This window comes from Anoplopoma fimbria, chromosome 12 (genome assembly GCF_027596085.1).
Source record: "Anoplopoma fimbria isolate UVic2021 breed Golden Eagle Sablefish chromosome 12, Afim_UVic_2022, whole genome shotgun sequence".
Lineage (NCBI taxonomy): Eukaryota > Metazoa > Chordata > Actinopteri > Perciformes > Anoplopomatidae > Anoplopoma > Anoplopoma fimbria.
In genome coordinates, this window is record NC_072460.1 from 23,270,589 (window position 1) to 23,290,859 (window position 20,271).

Sequence of the window (20,271 nt, forward strand, 5' to 3'; positions counted from 1 at the left end):
GAAGGAACACATACGGAATTATGTGGTAAACAAATAAATGCTCAACAAACCAGAATATGTTTTATATTTTACATTCTTCAAAGTAGTTGAATGAGAAGGTGTGTCCAAAGTTTTCACTGGTACTGTACATACACAGACATTTGATACTATTGGATAATATTTAATATAATATATAATAGCAGAGCATTTTGCTTTTGACAATTATACTTGTCAGTGATCTCTGGTGGAAAAATGTGTTCATAAATGTATCTGCGATAAGCTTATCTAGGCCATTATTGGCCCAGTTGATTAACTGGCCAGTTTATCAGTCTAACTCCATTGTGAGTTAAGATTGTCAACATGTCCTCAATCAACCGATCCTTTGAATATGTTACAAAAAAGTTACACCTTATTTTTCGTGCAATTTCCTACAAAAGTCAAGCTCCACGTGTCAAATCTGCAAATTTCCCCGCTGCGGGACTAATAAAGGATTATCTTATCTTATCTTATCTTAATTTCCTCTCTTAACATGCATCTTTTCAAAATAAACTTCTGTCTTCAAAGGAAACAACTTAGATTTCAGAAACAAAACTACTTGGTTAGGTTTATAAAAAGATGGTTAAATACAAAGTTTTTAAAGGGTTAAAATAACTACAGAAGTGGCCTAACTTAAGTACGGAAGTCACTTGACAAAGAAATCAATGTTGACTTCTCGTCTCCCATGGGGCATGAACAAAGGTCTTCTGGGTGAAAGACCGGTTGTTGTTTGACCAACCCAAAGTTTTCCTGTTTGTTGTCATATTAGGGTTGTCCGGGGGTAGAAACGTATCTAGGAAGTATCGGATCAAATTCAGGCTTTATTAATGAATTGTTTTATTGTTGTTGTTTGTTTAATATATAATTGCATTGATTAGTTTGATGTAAGAAAATAAATCAATACTGTTTTTAGATAGATGTGTATGTCAGGCATCCAATTTTACTTGCCAAACATGCAAAACAAACAATCGTGTCACGAAAAGGTTGTAACACAGTTGTACATTGCCCTTTGGTAAGTGTTCCAGTGAGGTTCTTTTTTAAACTTCCTCCCTGTAGGTTAAAAAAATTGGGCCAAGATTCTTTATCTCCACATATTGGTTGCTTAGCACGCAATGAACCGTGTCTTTCATTTGCCGGAACACACCCGAATGAACTCATACAAAGTAGCTTTGTTGTTTTCCTCCCCATGTAGTCTGACCTCCAATGCACCCTAAAGAAAAAGAATGCCATATGTTTTTAAGTTTAAACCATTATTTTCCTGAGATGGCTTACATTTTTTAAGTGTGCATGCAGTATGTTCAAGCCCAAAGCTTTTTGGGAAAAAAAGAAATAAAAAAAGTAGATTTTTGACAAACTATGGGTACTGAGTTACATTTATCTACATTTTTCTGTGAGAACAGGGAATCCGGAAAGGGACAAGCCCGGGGGCGGGAGCTCCATATCACATCTGGGACTGAGCCTCCAATTACAAAGGAGAAAGTGTTATGCAAGAGAGAGGAATGAAAACAGCTTGTCTGGTATAAAACCCCAGCAGGAGAAGAGAAAAGTGTCAGAAATATGGCAGAAGAACCAGCAACATTCAGGATGTCTTCTGATAAGGACAAGGTATGTGTCTATTTTAATCTTAGATAAAATAAGTTAAGAACTTTATTGATCCAATGTCAGGGAAATGCAATTCTTACAGCAGCTCTGTAGTCAAAGAAAACAGGGAAGAAAAGTGAGAAATAAATGAGGTAGGATAGAAAACAAGACAAAAGTACACATACAATATAAAATGTAAATACATATACTATATACTATACAAACGATGACAGACATGCAGACTGAAGTGTTTTTAAAATGCATGCATAGTTACCAAATACATAAAGCATTATGCAGACTAAAGCAGATGTCTAGAAGTTCACTTTTAAATCTGACTTCACTGTCTGCGACTGACAGTGAACAATGTTTGCATTCTTTTCCACACAATCTGTTTGTTGCTGTTCAATTACTCTCACACAATGATCAAACGCTTTGTATGTATTCATTATTTTCTGTTTAGTTACCCCCTCGGCCAGAACTTTTTGATTTCCACGGGGTCTCAATGACCCACTACTTCACAGACAACTGGGAGAACATTCAAAACTTTCAGGCCAGGCCGGATGATATACTTATTGCAACATACCCCAAAGCAGGTCAGCCCATAAACACGAACAATCGGCGTAGATGCTTTATAGCTCCTAAAATATGTGTGTATAGATGTGAGGCGTTGAGATCATTTTTTCCCCCTCTTTGTCCCTCTCTTCCTGCTGTTTAGGAACCACCTGGGTCTCCTACATCCTTGACCTGCTGTATTTTGGTCGGACAGAGCGCCAGACCTCCATCCCAATATTTGAAAGAGTGCCTTTCTTGGAGATCTTCGTCCCAAATATGCCGTCAGGTATTGACATCACTGTAGCTGTCCGCAAACTATTTAATCACCGTACAGGTTCAGGGCTTTGCTCACTGCATCTTCACCTCTTCATACAGGAAAAGACCTGGCGGACAAGCTCCCCACCTCTCCTCGACTCATTAAAACTCACTTTCCAGTCCAATTTGTGCCAAAGTCCTTTTGGGAGCAAAACTGCAGGGTCAGTAGTTTGTTTGTTATTTGCACTGAACTATTTGCTGAAATAGACGTTGAAGTAACATTTGAGGCATATCTACCTAGAGTTACCAGACATTTAAAAGTCTTAATCAGAGGGGGTTCCCTCCTCATTCATCTGAACGCTTAAAGCCTGTTACCCAAACAGGAAATGGGGAAACTCGAGGAAATGACACAGCTTGCTGTCAAAATTGAAGTAGCAGTGATTGATGTAGTGAAGACTTGGTTGGACTAATCAGCTAGAGACACAGAGGGGGAGATATTCAGCTACACCATTCACTGACGTGGCCACAATCGTAAATGGGGCGCTGTCTGTGTTTTCATTAAGTTTTCAAAATATTAACTTAAATGTAGATTTATAAGACCTCTGGTTTCTAAGTGCTACGTTTGCCAACATTGACCATCAAATGTTATTACAGAGAGTGGAGCATCTAATTGGCATTAAAGGAACCGCACTTAGTTGGTTTAAGTCGTATTTATCAGACCGATCTCAGTTTGTATGTGTTAATGAAACCGCGATGAAAACCAAAGTCAGTCACGGAGTTCCACAAGGGTCTGTTCTTAGACCAATTTTATTCACCTTATGTATACTTCCTTTAAGGAATATTATCAGAAAACACTCAATAAACTTTCATTGTTATGCAGATGATACCCAATTATATCTATTGAGCCAGACAAAACCAAGCAGTTCGCTAAACTTCAAGCATGTCTTAAGGACATAAAAACCTGGATGACCTGCAACTTCTTGATGTTAAACTCCGACAAAACTGAAGTTATTTTACTAGGCAGAGATCACCTTCGTTCACCTAGTTCATGCATTTGTTACCTCTAGACTAGACTACTGAAATGTATTTATTATCGGGCTGCTCTAATACGTCTCTTAAATCTCTCCAGTTGATCCAGAATGCTGCAGCACGTGTTCTAACAAAAACTAAGAAAACTGGAGTCTCTGTGCTTTCTCGCCTTGCTGGTTTCCATAAATTGTAGTTGTACCTGGACTGTGGTCGTGCCTCCTGCTGTGGCCCTGTTGACACCCATTGCTACTACCATTATTATTATTAGTCACATTACTATTACTATTCCCTGTACCATTACGCCTATTTGCTTTCTTTCTAGCCTGTAGTCTTTTTGCTTTCTCGCCTCGCAGGTTTCCATGAATTGTTGTGTAACCTAGACCGTGGTCGTGACTCTTGTCGTGGCCCGGCTGACACCCACTGCTACTTCCATTAATATTATTAGTCACATTACTATTATTATTGCCTGTGTGATTTGGCCTTCTTTGTAAAATCCTCAGGGATGTTTATAGTGCTTTTATCAGTGAACTATTTGTTACAGCCCTCTCTGAAAAGCTCTGATTGAGCACGCAGTTAAGGCTCACCTGGTTACAAAAATTCAGAGGTGCACGTCTGATTGCAGCGACCTCTTGCATACATTATGCACATGCCGTGATTATATGAATTTCTGCTGCACGCATATCGTGTTGGCTTCACTACAGCGTACATAAACCAAATTTATGAGTAACTAGTGAGGGGTCAGCAGGCAGTAATTGAAGTATAAAACAAGCAATAAAAGTTGTTTTTAGCAAGTTTGACTCACAGCAACCCAGAGAGGTCCTTGAGCAAGGAGCAATAATTGGCCACCCAAAGCATAATGCAGTTTGATGGATGAATGTGAGATTAGCCGTGGACAGACACAGAGGTGCACTCACTCTCTCAGTTTCGCACGCACAACCAAATACTTGGTTGACTGAGCAACCACGGATGTTTTATGTATGGTGTCTTTCAAACCCAAATAAAAATAAATCAAAAAAATCTAGGTGTGTAAAAATATACATTTTCTCATGCAACCTTGAACTTCCAATCATTTAAGTGTTTTCTTCTTCTGTAGGTCATCTACGTGGGCCGCAATGCCAAAGACAACATGGTGTCTTATTTCCACTTTGATCGCATGAACATGGTTCAGCCGGCGCCTGGAGACTGGAGCAACTACATCCACAGATTCATGGAGGGAAATAGTATGTGTGAAATACAATAACAATGAGATGAGATTCACAGATCTAACTGCAGCGCTTTAATGATTTGTTCTGTGGCCTCAGTGGCGTTTGGATCCTGGTACGACCATGTGAACGACTGGTGGAAGAAGAAACAGACTTATCCGAAGATCCATTACATGCTCTTTGAAGATATGGTCGAGGTGATCTAGTCGTTTTTGTGGGGTTCTTCCTATTCAGGATACTTTTTCTCCTCTAGCTGGTAATAATGCTCCGACGATATCTGACTGTTTCCAGGACACTAGACGGGAAATAGACAAACTCTGCAGCTTTCTTGGTTTGTCTCATTCGGACGAGGACAAGAAAAGAGTTACGACTGGAGTGCATTTTGATAACATGAAAAAGGACGACATGGCCAACTACTCTACCATCGAAGTTATGGATTTCAAAATTTCTCCCTTCATGAGAAAAGGTAACCTGATGATTGAATGTGTGTGACATGAAAAAAACAAAACAATCTGATTCTCCACTTTGAGCTAAAATACTGAAATGATTCTCTGTGGTTTTGCAGGAAAGGTCGGTGACTGGAAGAACCATTTTACTGTGGCCCAGAGTGAAAAGTTTGATGAAGACTACAAGAAAAAGATGACGGACCTCACTCTTCAGTTTCGCACTGAAATTTGATCAAGAATGACTGTGTATATGTTCAGTTCTGACTGGAATGGGGCATTTCTCTGAGAAAATCAAGTTGCCTTAATGGTATATTAAAAGTCTGGAATGTATCTTCTTGTTATTTATGTCTGAATTAATGCTGAAAACTATACATTATGATCGGCTGGTCTCATCCAGCAGTCGTAGCTGTACCAACAAAAATAATGCAGCGTAACTCGTACATATCCCACAAAAACATTTTGTATGTTATTCACGTAATCATGTACAAGGAAGTAGAAAGGTAACAAAAGGCAATTCAGAGCGGGCGGGAGGGAAGGTGGACAAGTTTGACCAAGGAGACCGCTATTCGTTCCCAAAGGGAAACGAGAGGTCAACTTGCGTACTTAAGTCGTAGTTTTGTTACCTAAATTTAACTAGGAATTTCATGATATTTCCCTAAACCTAACCAAGTAGTTTTTTTGCCATATGTTTTTAAGTTTAAACGATGCTTTTCCTGAGATGGCTTACATTCTTTAAATGTGCATGCAGTATGTTCAAGCCAAAAGCTTTTGGGGAAAAACTCAAGACTATTTTCAATTTATAATGCTTAAAAAGAACAAAAATCTGCATATGAAAGTGGTAAAACTTATTTTAAAGAATTGATTCAGTATGCTGCGGCTGACTCTTATCAGAGTGTGTAAAACTCTTACACACAAAATAAAAAAAGTAGATGTTTGACTAACTATGGATACAGAGGAAATGGGCAATCCCAGGGGAAATGGGCAATCCCAGGGGCGGGAGCTCCATATGACATCTGGGACTGAGCCTCCAATTACAAAGGAGAAAGTGTTATGTAAGACAGAGGAAGGAAAACAGCTTGTCTGGTATAAAACCCCAGCAGGAGAAGAGAAAACTGTCAGAAATACGGCAGAAGAACCAGCAACATTCAGGATGTCTTCTGATAAGGACAAGGTATGTGTCTATTTTAATCTTAGATAAAATAAGTTAAGAACTTTATTGATCCAACGTCAGGGAAATGCAATTCTTACAGCAGCTCTGTAGTCAAAGAAAACAGGGAAGAAAAGTGAGAAATAAATGAGGTAGGATAGAAAACAAGACAAAAGTACACATACAATATAAAATGTAAATACATATACTATATACTATACAAACGATGACAGACATGCAGACTGAAGTGTTTTTAAAATGCATGCATAGTTACCAAATACATATAGCATTATGCAGACTAAAGCAGATGTCTAGAAGTTCACTTTTGAATCTGACTTCACTGTCTGCGACTGACAGGGAACAATGTTTGCATTCTTTTCCACACAATCTGTTTGTTGCTGTTCAATTACTCTCACACAATGATCAAACGCTTTGTATGTATTCATTATTTTCTGTTTAGTTACCCCCTCGGCCAGAACTTTTTGATTTCCACGGGGTCTCAATGACCCACTACTTCACAGACAACTGGGAGAACATTCAAAACTTTCAGGCCAGGCCGGATGATATACTTATTGCAACATACCCCAAAGCAGGTCAGCCCATAAACACGAACAATCGGTGTAGATGCTTTATAGCTCCTAAAATATGTGTGTATAGATGTGAGGCGTTGAGATCATTTTTTTCCCCTCTCTGTCTCTCTCTTCCTGCTGTTTAGGAACCACCTGGGTCTCCTACATCCTTGACCTGCTGTATTTTGGTCAGACAGAGCGCCAGACCTCCATCCCAATATTTGAAAGAGTGCCTTTCTTGGAGATCGTCATCCCAGATATTGGTACAGGTATTGCCATCACTGTAGCTGTCCGCAAACTATTTAACCCCCTTACAGGTTCAGGGCTTTGCTCACTGCATCTTCACCTCTTCATACAGGAAAAGACCTGGCGGACAAGCTCCCCACCTCTCCTCGACTCATTAAAACTCACTTTCCAGTCCAGTTTGTGCCAAAGTCCTTTTGGGAGCAAAACTGCAGGGTCAGTAGTTTGTTTGTTATTTGCACTGAACTATTTGTTGAAATAGACATTGAAGTAACATTTGAGGCATATCTACCTAGAGTTACCAGACATTTAAAAGTTTGAATCAGAGGGGGTTTTATCTCATTCTTCCGAATGCACGAAGCCTGTTACCCAAGCAGGAAATGGGGAAACTCGAGGAAATGACACAGCTTGCTGTCAAAACAGAAGTAGCAGTGATTAATGTAATGAAAACTTGGTTGGACTAATCAGCTACTGACACGGAGGGGGAGATATCCAGCTACACCACTCACAGACGTGACCGCAATCGAATGGGGCGGTGTCTGTGTTTGCAGTTCCATGTTGGCCAGCTTTAGATAAATCTGAAACTTGCGGGTTGACATTCTTCGGATTTTTACAAGTTACTGGAAACGGATTGTTGTAATCAAAATGTGTTCGTGCAAAGGTAGTGTGTCCTACTTAGTGACTCTAATACAAATGTGAAGCTATCATTTGGGTAAAACTCTCTTGTAAAAGCCCTTTAAAAGTTCAGTCAGCTATTTGGTTTAAGACTAATAATTAAGGAGCCAACATGTGTAGTGCATCATTTTTTGATCTAATTATTATCTGAAGAATCAAAAAGACGAGTGTAACTGGCAAAACACTGTAAACCAACCATCACAATGTTGATAGTGCTTTTATCAGTGAACTATTTCTGACAGACATCTCTCAAAGCTCTGATTGAGCATGCAGTTAAGGCTCACCTTTCAAAATTTCAGAGGTGCACGTCCGATTGCAGCGACCTCTTGCATACATTATGCACATGCCGTGATGACATGATTTTCGTGTTGGCTTCACTGAATCGAACATTAAATAAATTTTGAGTAATTAGTGAGCGGTAGTCAATTGTATAAAACAAGTATAAAACAAGAAATAAAAGTTGTTGTGAGCAAATGTGAGTCCCAGCAACCAAGAGAGGTCCCTGAGCAAGCAGCCATAATTGGCCACCTGAAATATAATGCAGTTTGATGCAGCAAAATGCGAGATTAGCCGTGGACAGACACAGAGATGCACTCACTCTCTCAGTCTCGACTGAGCAACCAAGGTTGTTTCATGTGCGATGTCTTTTAAACCCCCCCTAAAAAAAATCAATTAAATAACATGTAGGTGTGTAAAAATATACATTGTCTCATGCAACGCTGGCCTTCTAATCATTTAAGTGTTTTCTTCTTCTGTAGGTCATCTACGTGGGCCGCAATGCCAAAGACAACATGGTGTCTTATTTCCACTTTGATCGCATGAACATGGTTCAGCCGGCGCCTGGAGACTGGAGCGACTACATCCACAGATTCATGGAGGGAAAACGTATGTGTTAAATTGAATATCAATGAGATGAGATTCACGGATTTCACTGCAGCGCTTTAATGTTTCGTTCTGTGGCCTCAGTGGCGTTTGGATCCTGGTACGACCATGTGAACGACTGGTGGAAGAAGAAACAGACTTATCCGAAGATCCATTACATGCTCTTTGAAGATATGGTCGAGGTGATCTAGTCGTTTTTGTGGGATTCTTCCTATTCAAGATACTTTTTCTCCTCTAGCTGGTAATAATGCTCCGACGATATCTGACTGTTTCCAGGACACTGGACGGGAAATAGACAAACTCTGCAGCTTTCTTGGTTTGTCTCGTTCGGACGAGGACAAGAAAAGAGTTACGACTGGAGTGCATTTTGATAACATGAAAAAGGACGACATGGCCAACTACTCTACCAACGCAGTTATGGATTTCAAAATTTCTCCTTTCATGAGAAAAGGTAACCTGATGATTGAATGTGTGTGACATGAAAAAAGAAAAACAATCTGATTCTCCACTTTGAGCTAAAATACTGAAATGATTCTCTGTGGTTTTGCAGGAAAGGTCGGTGACTGGAAGAACCATTTTACTGTGGCCCAGAGTGAAAAGTTTGATGAAGACTACAAGAAAAAGATGACGGACCTCACTCTTCAGTTTCGCACTGAAATTTGATCAAGAATGACTGTGTATATGTTCAGTTCTGACTGGAATGGGGCATTTCTCTGAGAAAATCAAGTTGCCTTAATGGTATATTAAAAGTCTGGAATGTATCTTCTTGTTATTTATGTCTGAATTAATGCTGAAAACTATACATTATGATCGGCTGGTCTCATCCAGCAGTCGTAGCTGTACCAACAAAAATAATGCAGCGTAACTCGTACATATCCCACAAAAACATTTTGTATGTTATTCACGTAATCATGTACAAGGAAGTAGAAAGGTAACAAAAGGCAATTCAGAGCGGGCGGGAGGGAAGGTGGACAAGTTTGACCAAGGAGACCGCTATTCGTTCCCAAAGGGAAACGAGAGGCTAGTTTTGATTTGTTTGTCACGTAACTTGCGTACTTCAGTTGTAGTTTTGTTGCCCAAATCTAACTAGGAGTTTTATGATCTTTACCTTAACCTAACCAAGCTGTTTTTTTTGCCTAAACCTGACCAAGTATTTCACGATATTTACCTAAACCAAAGCAAATATTTCATGATATTTACATAAACCTCACCAAGTAATTCACAATATTTTCCTTAACCTAACCAAGTAGTTTTGTTGCCTTAACCTACCTAAGTTGTATCCTGTGAAGACGGAAGTTTATTTGTAAAAGACTGTGTGCTTGTAAGAAGAATAAATTGACACATTTTGATTGCTTTTGTAGGATATCATACAAACTGTTGACCGAAATGGAATGTCAGGTCATGTCTGAAGGGGAATATTTATTTCAAAAGAAGAGAATGTGTGTGTAAACTAGACAATGATGTTGTGAACCAATCACCAAAGGTTAAGAAGAGGCATAGTATCATGTTAACCATATTACCCACACATATGTTGTATGTGTGAAAAGTTTATGTGTAATTAAAGAGCCGCTGTATGACTTCACCATTTACATTGATATTCTCAAATGAAATCAGAAATGAGTGTGATCAGTAGAATTTATAATAGAATCTGAGTTTTATTCACTGCGCAGTGGAGACAGAAGTTGACAACAAAGCCGGAGAATTCTCTCACAAACAAAAGGTGTGGCCATCGTAACTATCAGCATGTGAGACATGAGAGACCTGACTAACTAGTCATACCTGGTCGATTTGCATAAATCAATACCAGTCAGTTTTAGAGAACAATAGTATGACTTATAAGGTGGCCAGGGTTCTCCTCCACAATTCGAAATTGAATTTGATCTGTTTGTATACTGTAAAGTATTCACATGTTAAATATTAGAAGCTGGACAAAAAATGGCATTAATAAATAGATAAATACACACTAAAGTGCATAGTGTGACTGTTGACATAAAGCCCATAATGCAAAGGGAGAATAAAGAATAGAATCAGGAAAATACACAAAATAAACACAAGATCTGTGTAAAGCAACATACAACTTAAATGTTCATGTAAAAAGATAGTGTGGACGACTAGGCGTTAGGACCCAGGGGAGCACAGGTCACCCATGGCAACCCGGAGGGGGTTCACCTTATTTGGCTTCAGCTGGAATCAGCTGATATGGAGAGATTAAAGGGGCGTGTCCAGTGACGTCATCAGCCCTACAGAAGGACTTCTGAGGTACTTGTGTTGACCAGATGTATGGACCCATAATCTAGTAAACTTCTTTAATAACTGTTCATTTAAAATACATGTGCTGTCTGCAGTGTTGTAACTAAGATTGAAAAATAAAACTTCTAAAAACTTCCACGAAATGTGTCTGTTTGAGTTCATGGAGGAAGATTTTAGAGGAAGTTCTTAAGTATCAAGCATGACAAGTATCAAGAGTAGTGTAATGTATTATCTGTACCCAAGCAACCAATGTACTTCCTGTCTACACCGGCACGCGCATGCCCAGTGTACGTGAACAGTCACGTGATATTCGTTTTCAGGGGAGCAAGTCTGGACGCACATAATTTCGAAAACGATGCTGAAACGCACGTGTGGACGGAGATTTAAAAACCCCGTTTTCATTTGAAAACGAGTGAAAACGGGTTAATGTGGACGTGGCCTAAGTCCTGCCTCTCAAACACAGATTGGCCAGCCAGCTCCGACCAGGCCGCAACCTTTAGGTTCTGAAAAGTGAAGCCAATGCCGAAGTGTCTTCAACGTGCATTCTCTCTAATGTCCATCAGGGGGCGACTCCTCTGATCGTATAGAAGTCTATGAGAAAATGACTCTACTTCTCTCTTGATTTATTCCCTCAGTAAACATTGTAAACATGAGTTTAGGGTCTCAATCTCTAGTGTCAAGTCTTCTTCAACACAGCATGATGTTCACTTAGTAAATTATTGTCCTTTTAGAGTAAAATAGACCATAAAGCAGGGAATGCATTGGACAGGGCTATATTGTGAATGATGGTCACTTCTGTTCACTGGTTAGGAAAAACAAGATGGCAACGGACAAAATCCAAAATAGTGCTGGCCAAAGTGTCGAATTCAAGGCTTAAAAACTCAGATCTGCTCTGAAGCATCTGAACTGAACTTGAATGATTTTCTTCAACACTAACTAATACTGCCAAATGGTAAAATTCAGGCAGCAAACTGGGCTTTGATGCATTTATTTTCAAGGTGCAAATGTCCAAGGTTCATTTATTTTATTATTTTATAACACAGGGTTGTATGATGAAATATATCCCTTGATGCTTCTCACTACAACAATCACAATCAACCAAGGACACATGGCTCAGAGCTGAAACCCCCCTGAAACCCCCCGAACCCCCCCCATCAAGCACATCTAACGCTGGTCTAATGCCTGGTGTACCATCATAAATCTCTTTCTCTTGTCCAGAGTGAAGGCTAGCCTGTGAATTATTCATAGTGTGAACCAAGCATTAGCCAATAGAGAAGCAGGAGCTGAGGTCCCGATCACACCTTCATGTTCTCAGGTAGTTCTGGAACTTGCCACAGTAACAAAGACACAACAAACTGACTTCATTGTGGATGATTCAGACACAGACACTGTTTTGGGAAATACGATCTCAGCAGGGTAAGTGGACTGCTTTAAACTGGAATAGGGACAAAAAATAAATGTTTGGCAATTTTTATTGGTTTTCTATTAAACCTACCATCCATTATTTGCAGCTCTTGTCGGAAATGAAAATATACACAACAGCTGCATTATTCAGATTATTACAGTTGTGGTTATTATTGCTCTTTTTTGTATTTCAGTGTGTATTTTATTTGGTTTTACTAGGAAACACTTTTAGCTGAAATTGAAAGGTTTTTTCCCCTCTACTACAGTATAGTACATTTTAAAAAATTGCTTGCATATGCACCAATACTCGGCAAATACAGACGATTCTTCTCAAGTATATTACTTAAATAAGATTATGAATTAACTGTACCGCAGGGACCTCTGAGCGACGGGGCAACCAATCGCCCCGAGGCAGCAGAGCGAAGTGGTCGGGCGGGGGTGTAGGGCTTGACCAAGGCCTGGAGATAGGAAGGAGCTGTTCCTTTCACTGCCCTGTAGGCTAGCACCAGAGTCTTAAACTGGATGCAAGCTCTTACAGGGAGCCAGTGTAGAGAACGGAGAAGGGAAGTTGTGTGGGAGAACTTGGGGCGATTGAACACCAGACGTGCTGCAGCTTTCTGGACAAGCTCCAGAGGTCTGATGGCCGACGCCGGGGCTCCGGCAAGTAGTGAGTTGCAGTAGTCCAGGCGGGAGATGACCAGAGCCTGGATGAGCACCTGCGCCGTCTCCTCAGTGAGGAAGGGGCGAATCCTCCTGATGTTGTAGAGGAGGAATCTGCAGGAGCGTGTGACCGATGCAATGTTTGCTGACAACGTCACACCCAGATTCCTCACACTAATGAAAACATGGTTTTGCATATAATATTTCATTTCTGCCAATAAATCCCCCTAAATGTTACACACTGTTCCTTTAAGTAAAAGATCTGAGTACTTCTTTCACAACTGCATTTCTTTCTATCAAATGCAATAACGTAAAATTAATAACTTTAAATATTGCACTGACCACTAATAATTATTGGTAATACCAGCTAAAATGTAACAACATTTTTTCTAGGCTAGGTGAATGTCTTTGAGTATGTTTAGCAGCCCTAAAAGCATGGATAATAATGGATAATTTAAAATGATTTATTCTCACAGATGGAGGTGATACATCAGAGAACAATGTTTGACTTCCACGGAGTCTCCATGTCCAAATGCTTCACTGACAACTGGGACGAGGTACAGAACTTTAAAGCGCGACCAGATGACATTCTTATAGCTACTTATCCTAAAGCAGGTGGGGTTGTGAGGCATCATTGTTTTTACTTTTAATAAATCATTATATGTTGATGAATGCCCTTGATCGATATGTTCCTTTCCCTGATTAGAATGTATCCATGTGTCTTTTAATCTCAGGAACAACATGGGTCAGTTACACCCTGGATCTTCTGTATTTTGGACAGACATGTCCAGAGCGTCAGGCGTCCATCCCTATTGATGAGAGAGTGCCTTTTCTGGAGTTCAGCAAACCGTCTGTACCCGCAGGTTGCATACATGAAAAAAATATTTTGGGTGCTCACTAAGCTCCGGTTATACAGGATTGACATAGCCTTTTAACCTCATTATTATATACCATTATGAGACAACCCCTTATGATTCCAATAATCTATATAGAACTTTAAAAACAAATACATTTAGAACAGAATTAGAAGTTATATGTCATTAAGATATAACTAAATATTGTTTCTAGAGCAGCATTTACAACAGAAAAATCACTATATAAATTAATGAATTACATTACATTACATTACAGTCATTTAGCAGACGCTTTTATCCAAAGCGACTTACAATCAGTAAGTAAGTACAATTCCAGTGAATCTCTCACTGGAAACAAATCTAAAATATCAATATACTAAGTTTAAAAGAAAGAAGAACACAGACGTGTGTTCTCTCCACCTGGCTGCTTTGTCTCAGCCAGCAAACATGTTTACAAAAAACAAACTTGTCCGATGGTACATGCAGTGCTTGTGTTAACATAACGGCAAGACTGCAGCGTCGTTGAATTAGGTTTCACTTTTGTTTACATCTCCGTGCTTGTTGCACAGATGTATGGATATTGTATTGGGTTTTTACATGCAAATATTTATTGCATGTGCAGTAACAAACATATTTGCCGTCAACTGGAATAATCTTCACTTCACCTTGTTCACTTCACCATAGCGGTCTCTCTGTTCGATCTTCGTGAGTGTGTATTTGTGTTTATGTGTGCGTAGTTGGATGATCTCAGCCCAACAGAGAGAGCAGAGCAGATGCACGCTGCAGCACAATAATAAACGACACCAAAACATGAAAAAGTACTAGCAAAAACCAGCAGTAATGTCAGGGATTATCAATACTTGATTTTAAATAATGTGGCCCACGCCCGTTTAATCCTGGGCTTCTGTTCCCATCACTACCTTCAGATAACTTAAAAACACAAACCGCTCTCGCCAGTGTGTCCCTTCTGGGTTGCTGTAGAAACACTGTGGTGCAACATGGCGAACTACATGGAAGACAACCCCCTCCCTACATAGATAAAAATGGCTTTTTATAAGCTAAAGAAAACATAATCCTTAGTTTCGGTTGATTATACACTGATTAAATCATAGTAATGAATACCCATATCTGCCAATAAATCACCCTTAAAGTTACATACTGCTCCTTTAACTCTCTGAAAATGATTACTACGGGCTCTATTGCATGCTAGTTACTGGTTACAAAAGGCCCTAGTGCATGCTAGTTACATGCACCAGTAGGTGTTTATATAGATATATAAACATCAACTATCTGTTGGATTTAACAGTCGAATGAGTACCTTATTGTAAGTTTTGTATTTGAAAAGCAGAGAGGTCAATAGGACGATATCAGAATTTCCGTATAATCTCATCGTATGATCAAATAGAGACTTGACATTGGTCCACATCATATGTTTTAGAGCCTGTACACATAAACATATAGATTTACACATAGCAACACAAATAGCAACCGTATTACTCTATGCAGTTAATCCACTGACTGATGCTTCTCTTCACAAAAGGAAAATACTTGGCAGACAGACTTCCCACCACTCCTCGTCTCATTAAAACTCATCTACCACTCCAGTTTGTACCAAAGTCCTTCTGGGAGCAGAACGTCAGGGTAAAAGCCATGCACATACAATATGTAGCCCGTGAAATATGGGAGTTATGAACCACACTTAATTATGATGCAGATAAATTAGAATCTTGTGTTTTCTCTTTCTGCAGGTAGTCAACGTGTTTCGTAATGCAAAGGACAACGCGGTGTCCTATTACCATTTTTGCCGCATGAGCAGCGGCATGCCAGAACCAGGAGACTGGAACACCTTTCTACAGAACTTCATGGAGGGAAAGGGTGAGTTCAAAGGAGATTTAGCATAAGGGAGGCACAACATCTTGTAATTTCCTTTATTACCACCTTATATACATATAAGACTGGATAAGATAGTCCTTCGTTAGTCCCACAGCGGGGACATTTGCAGGATTACAGCAGAGTGGATAGTGCAAAAGAACAAACAAGAGACATAAGTAGAAAAACAAGATCAAAACAAGTGTAATAAATAAGTAATCACACAGTAAAGGTATAATTAATAGGTCATTTTTAACTAAAACATGATATAATTGTACTGAATGTTTGGTAATATTGCACAGTGGATTGCACAGATTTTTAAAATAATGCTGTGCCTTCAGTGGTGTATGGATCCTGGCATGACCATGTGAATGGCTGGTGGGAGAAGAAACAGACCTATCCCAAAATTCACCATATGTTCTATGAAGATCTGATTGAGGTAAGCTGAGGTGTGTTGGTATGTGGAAGTTTTTTTTGAGTCGACGTTCATTTAGAACAGAAGTTAGATTAATGCAACAAAACCACATAATCAGGTTTAGGAAAACTGTCACAAACTACCATAAAACCCAAGCGGTGAGGTACAACACACAAAAAATGTTGTATCCCGGTACACAAATCCAATAGGTTGCATTTCGTGACTATTTCCCAAACTGCCATGATACTGTCTGAGGGGCAACAGATCTGTAGCTGGGAGGGGATGTCAGGAGAGCAGGATTGGCATGAGAGTCTGAGGGCATCTGGTGGATAGGTAAAGCATGGCAGGTCCAGGGAGTGAGAGGAGGGTCAGAGCTGAAGACAGGGACAGAGAGCCAGGCCAGGCAAAACAAAGAGACGTTTAAGGTAGGCCAGCTGTTTCCTTTTCTAGAGGTCGTTATATATATAGAGCTTCACTAACTGGCTCTAGTTTCATATTTATCATGGTATTTTATTATCTCTTGGCAAGAAAGAGTGAGGTCTAGATGTCAAATTATTTTCCTAACAGAGACATTTAGTACGATGAAGTGACATAAATCAATGTTACATAGAGATGCGCTAGTATAATATAGCCTTTTTTAGACTGGATATTGGTCAGAAAGATAACTACTATGTATCTTTAATTAATGTGTAAAAAAAGCTGAGATTCTTTAATTTTCTGCAGGACACAGGACGAGAGATAGACCGACTCTGTTCCTTCCTTGGTTTGACTCCTTCCGCTGAGGAGAAAGAAAGAATTGTAAATGAAGTGAATTTTGACAATATGAAACAAAACCCGATGGTCAACTATTCCACTATGCAAAGTATGGATCAAAAAGTGTCTCCTTTCATGAGAAAAGGTACAGTGAAAAATGACTATCTGGAAAGAAATTCGGTTTGCACCAAAATCTACTCATTAATCTCTGATTCTAAAGATCAATTACCTGAATGATTCTCTGTTTCTCCAGGGAAAGTTGGTGACTGGAAGAATCACTTCACTGTGGCCCAGGATGAAAAGTTCGATGAGGACTACAAGCAGAAAATGAAGAATAGTACACTGCAGTTTCGTTCTGAAGTTTAGAGGCCAGTGCATCCATGTCATGAACTGTGATTAATTTGATGTTAGATTTGATGGACAAAAATATTGATTAGAGCCTGGCTCCTCCTACTGCAGGGACAGGCTCCACTGATAATTGTACCAGTGACCTAAACACAGCTCTTTCTAGTCTCCTGGATTTAGTTGCACCTCTTACTATCAAAAAAGACAGTCCAAGAGGTCTACATCCTGGTTTACTAAAGAAGCACATGGTCACATGCATGCAGGAGATTGGCCTAAATCTGGACTAAGCCTGTTAGTTGCTCACCTATCCACTGTCCACTGCTACGCTGATGATACTGTGCTGTATGTGCTCGAAAGGCAAATGATTTAAACTAATAAATAGTAGGGCCCGCTTGTCCACTGTGAAAAAAATCATAAAATGTTCTGTATCTACACTGATAAAGAAGAGATGCTGGATATTGGCCCTGCTCGACCAAGAATCTTGGTGTGTAATGATGATGGCGGCGCATTTTGATGCAGAGGCCATTAGCTCCCATGAACTTTGCTATATAATTTTATTCACCACGGAAACAATGCCAATGGAAAGTCAATTAGGAATCAATTAGGAGGTGGATAGATCAAACAAACACAGAACTTTCAACCAGGAGACTGGTGTTCAAGACTGGCATGTGTGTCTCAAAATGTTGTTGAGTTATTGTGAAGTTAGATTTGGAAGTTGAAACCCCAAAAGTAGGTCAGGGGCTGCCAAGTCATCTGCCATGACAGATGATATATGTTAAAGATTTACTAGACACAAGTTAAAAGACACACTGGGAGAAGAGATAATTACAACCAGGGAAGAGCAGACAGAGGACAGTGTCAGTCAACTTGACAAGGTCGGCATATATCTCCAGATCATTTTATTTCTATAATGTGCAGTTTTTACAAAATATGCTCACAATGTGGTTCAATGCTTATAAACTAAAAATACTAAAATACTAAAAAAATGATTTTACTTACTTAGTACTTTTTAAGATTATTTGTAGAAGAAATGTTCTAAGACAATCTAACATAGTTTTTAAATACACAATGATCATGTGTTTTGTATGTTTATAGTTTTTTATTTTATTTTATTTTAAAGATGGATGATTTGCCATAGTTTTTGATTAAACATGGTCATATGTTTTGTATGTTTTCAGTGTTTTCTTTACTATCTTTTTATTTTAAAGATGGATGTACCTTCTCGACCAGAACTTTTTGATTTCCACGGAGTCTGGATGACACACTATTTTACAGACAATTGAGAGAACGTTCAAAACTTTCAGGCCAGGCCAGATGATATACTTATATCAACATACCCGAAAGCAGGTCAGTTCACAGACATTAACAGGATTTGTACACAGTAGGGTCGATACAGGCTCATCTTATCCTAATTAAACATTTGTAGTATTACATTATTTTTTTATTTTCCTCTGTCTTTTAGGAAGCACCTGGGTCTCCTACATACATTTTATACAGGTGACCAAGTTTGAATAAATCAAACTTTACAATCAGGATTTTTTGAATAATCAAAGGACTAACTACAGATTTGTACCAGGTATATATCTCTCTAATTAATACGTTCTTGTCATTAAAGTTATTCAAAAAGAAACAGTTTAACTTCCGAAGAATATTAAATTGTTATCTCATCTGATGGCTGAATAATGAAATTAGGAAACACCGACTTTCAAAGCAATGAGCTACAAGTACAGCTGATTCATGATCAGTTGTTCATAAACACTTATTACACTTATCACACATATAACATGTTTTTCATGCAATAATGCTCTTCAGATAATGCAAGCCTTTTTTTGTTGTGAAGATCATCTACGTGGCCCGTAATGCAAAGGACAGTGTGGTGTCTTATTTCCATTTCGAGGGCATGCTCTCATTCCACCCAGAGCCTGGAGACTGGAGCAGCTACCTCCAGAGATTCATGGAGGGAAAGAGTATGTATGACATACTCTCTAAAAATGTGCTTTTATTCAAGGTGCACAGATTTCCTCCACACTCCTCAAGTGTTTTTATTTATAATTCCGTTGCTCCAGTTTTGAATGGATCCTGGTACGACCATGTGAACGGCTGGTGGGAGAAGAAGTCATCCAAATATCCATTACATGTTCTACGAAGATCTGGTTGAGGTAACCAAGTTTTTTTTGTGGGTTGGGGGTACTTTTCAAAACGTTGCTGTAAGTGTTAATAGAGCCATACTTTCCTCTTGACCACATGTTTCCAGGATTGTGAACGTGAAATAGACAAACTCTGCTGCTTTCTTGGTTTGTCTCCTTCGTCTAAGGAGAGGGAAATGATTACACGCAGAGTGCAGTTTGATGACATGAAAAAGAACAACATGGTCAACCATTCAACGTTCAAAGGGATGGATTTCAAAAGGTCTTCCTTCATAAGGAAAGGTACAGTGAACAGTGGTATGCAACACATATGTGAAATGATTAACGATCAGCCTTTAGCTAGAAATACCTGTCTGATTTTCTGTTGTGCTGCAGGGAAGGTTGGTGACTGGAAGAACCATTTCACTGTGGCCCAGAGTGAAAAGTTTGATGAGGACTACAAGCAGAAAATGAAGAATCCTACACTGCAGTTTCGTACTGAAGTTTAGAGGCACGGCTGTGATGTAGGGGCGGCACTACAGGTTAAAAGGGTCAAAATTGTATTTAGTAGATATTATTGTGAAACTTTAACCATGCAATTACTTACATTAAGAGAACAAATCAAGAGAATCAAAAAAATATCGTTTCAAAAATGCGAATGAGGCATTATCTAATGCTAACTTCTGGTGAATTAAGGAGAAATTTACAGACTTAAATAGACAAAGTAGTAGAATAAACTGTGGGAATTACCTGTTTAATCATGCCTGTTATAATATTTCTGTGTAGATAATTAAACCATCCATGTTTGACCTTTGAATGATGTGTTCAGAGTTTGTTTTCACGTTCGACTGCTGAATGGGGAAAGTTTCTTCACGTTCACCTGAAATCTGAGTTTTAGTACATGAACGTACAAGTATGATTTTGAGACATCACAACAAGTTTGGAGCAAACCCTGCTTCTGTTTATAACTGTTGTGATGAGGAAATCAACTGATCTCTC

The 20,271-nt window shown here is 39.2% G+C and overlaps 3 protein-coding genes across 6 annotated transcripts; all 3 read left to right on the forward strand.

The window, feature by feature from the left end:
* The first annotated feature begins 1,491 nt into the window (after positions 1-1,491).
* LOC129099556 (cytosolic sulfotransferase 3-like) lies at positions 1,492-5,590 on the forward strand. Its single transcript, XM_054608825.1, has 8 exons — positions 1,492-1,620; positions 2,057-2,189; positions 2,312-2,434; positions 2,524-2,624; positions 4,526-4,652; positions 4,734-4,831; positions 4,926-5,100; positions 5,200-5,590. Exons 1-8 carry the CDS (start codon positions 1,573-1,575, stop codon positions 5,310-5,312), a joined length of 918 nt encoding a protein of 305 aa, XP_054464800.1. The 5' UTR covers positions 1,492-1,572; the 3' UTR covers positions 5,313-5,590.
* A 560-nt stretch (positions 5,591-6,150) lies between these two features.
* On the forward strand, positions 6,151-10,155 carry LOC129099633 (cytosolic sulfotransferase 3-like). Its single transcript, XM_054608941.1, has 8 exons — positions 6,151-6,251; positions 6,688-6,820; positions 6,943-7,059; positions 7,155-7,255; positions 8,473-8,599; positions 8,681-8,778; positions 8,873-9,047; positions 9,147-10,155. Exons 1-8 carry the CDS (start codon positions 6,231-6,233, stop codon positions 9,257-9,259), a joined length of 885 nt encoding a protein of 294 aa, XP_054464916.1. The 5' UTR covers positions 6,151-6,230; the 3' UTR covers positions 9,260-10,155.
* A 2,020-nt stretch (positions 10,156-12,175) lies between these two features.
* Positions 12,176-19,305, forward strand: LOC129099367 (cytosolic sulfotransferase 3-like). Of its 4 annotated transcripts, none has more exons than XM_054608589.1 (12): positions 12,176-12,262; positions 13,387-13,525; positions 13,645-13,773; positions 15,305-15,405; positions 15,513-15,639; positions 15,975-16,072; positions 16,772-16,946; positions 17,055-18,021; positions 18,355-18,493; positions 18,609-18,722; positions 18,987-19,113; positions 19,213-19,305. In XM_054608589.1, the coding sequence occupies exons 2-8, from the start codon at positions 13,387-13,389 to the stop codon at positions 17,165-17,167; spliced, it is 882 nt and encodes a 293-aa protein (XP_054464564.1). In that variant the 5' UTR covers positions 12,176-12,262; the 3' UTR covers positions 17,168-18,021; positions 18,355-18,493; positions 18,609-18,722; positions 18,987-19,113; positions 19,213-19,305. The 4 variants fall into 4 exon arrangements, with proteins under 4 accessions (XP_054464564.1, XP_054464565.1, XP_054464566.1 ...); XM_054608590.1 differs by having other exon boundaries at positions 18,609-18,643; XM_054608591.1 differs by lacking the exons at positions 18,609-18,722; positions 19,213-19,305 and having other exon boundaries at positions 18,987-19,013.
* The last annotated feature ends 966 nt before the right edge of the window (positions 19,306-20,271 follow it).

Excerpts from the sequence above, each read along its gene's own strand:
- LOC129099556 (XM_054608825.1), top strand. The coding sequence starts at position 1,573 with ATGGCAGAAGAACCAGCAACATTCAGGATGTCTTCTGATAAGGACAAG. Across the intron at positions 2,435-2,523 it reads CGTCCCAAATATGCCGTCAG|GAAAAGACCTGGCGGACAAG; the intron begins GTATTGACATCA and ends CTCTTCATACAG. Across the intron at positions 4,653-4,733 it reads CAGATTCATGGAGGGAAATA|TGGCGTTTGGATCCTGGTAC; the intron begins GTATGTGTGAAA and ends CTGTGGCCTCAG.
- LOC129099633 (XM_054608941.1), top strand. The coding sequence starts at position 6,231 with ATGTCTTCTGATAAGGACAAG. Across the intron at positions 7,256-8,472 it reads TTTGGGAGCAAAACTGCAGG|GTCATCTACGTGGGCCGCAA; the intron begins GTCAGTAGTTTG and ends CTTCTTCTGTAG. Across the intron at positions 8,600-8,680 it reads CAGATTCATGGAGGGAAAAC|TGGCGTTTGGATCCTGGTAC; the intron begins GTATGTGTTAAA and ends CTGTGGCCTCAG.
- LOC129099367 (XM_054608589.1), top strand. The coding sequence starts at position 13,387 with ATGGAGGTGATACATCAGAGAACAATGTTTGACTTCCACGGAGTCTCC. Across the intron at positions 15,406-15,512 it reads TCTGGGAGCAGAACGTCAGG|GTAGTCAACGTGTTTCGTAA; the intron begins GTAAAAGCCATG and ends CTCTTTCTGCAG. Across the intron at positions 15,640-15,974 it reads GAACTTCATGGAGGGAAAGG|TGGTGTATGGATCCTGGCAT; the intron begins GTGAGTTCAAAG and ends CTGTGCCTTCAG.